This window comes from Penaeus monodon, chromosome 15 (assembly GCF_015228065.2).
Source record: "Penaeus monodon isolate SGIC_2016 chromosome 15, NSTDA_Pmon_1, whole genome shotgun sequence".
Lineage (NCBI taxonomy): Eukaryota > Metazoa > Arthropoda > Malacostraca > Decapoda > Penaeidae > Penaeus > Penaeus monodon.
The window spans coordinates 24,433,856-24,434,129 of NC_051400.1; the positions used below are offsets into that span (position 1 = coordinate 24,433,856).

The 274-nt window shown below is 34.3% G+C and overlaps 1 protein-coding gene across 3 annotated transcripts in view; it reads right to left on the reverse strand.

Annotated features, from left to right (window-relative positions):
• LOC119581831 (myotubularin-related protein 9-like) overlaps nucleotides 1-274 on the reverse strand; it is a 16,750-nt gene that overhangs the window by 11,520 nt on the left and 4,956 nt on the right. For all 3 annotated transcript variants that reach the window (XM_037929971.1, XM_037929970.1, XM_037929972.1), the window contains exon 5: nucleotides 44-169. In XM_037929971.1, coding sequence (XP_037785899.1) covers nucleotides 44-169 — 126 coding nt within the window. The remainder of the gene's footprint in view (nucleotides 1-43; nucleotides 170-274) is intronic.

Here is a 274-nt window from a genome sequence, read left to right on the forward strand (position 1 = left end):
CTACCAAACGCTGTATATATTCTCACATCACACAGATACTTACTGTTCCCTCATGTCGATAGGCTAATACTGGAAAGCGACTTGCTTGGCGAAAGTTTGCAATAGCTATAAGATCATTATCCTCTATATTCTTGGGTACTACAACAGCACTTGGATAAGAAGGACAAACCTGGAAATGAAACTTCACTTAATTTAAAAGAAACAAAAAGATAAAATCAAATTAGGAAACAGATTTTACAATAAAATGATGCACTGCATTTTTTTTAGCATCCTG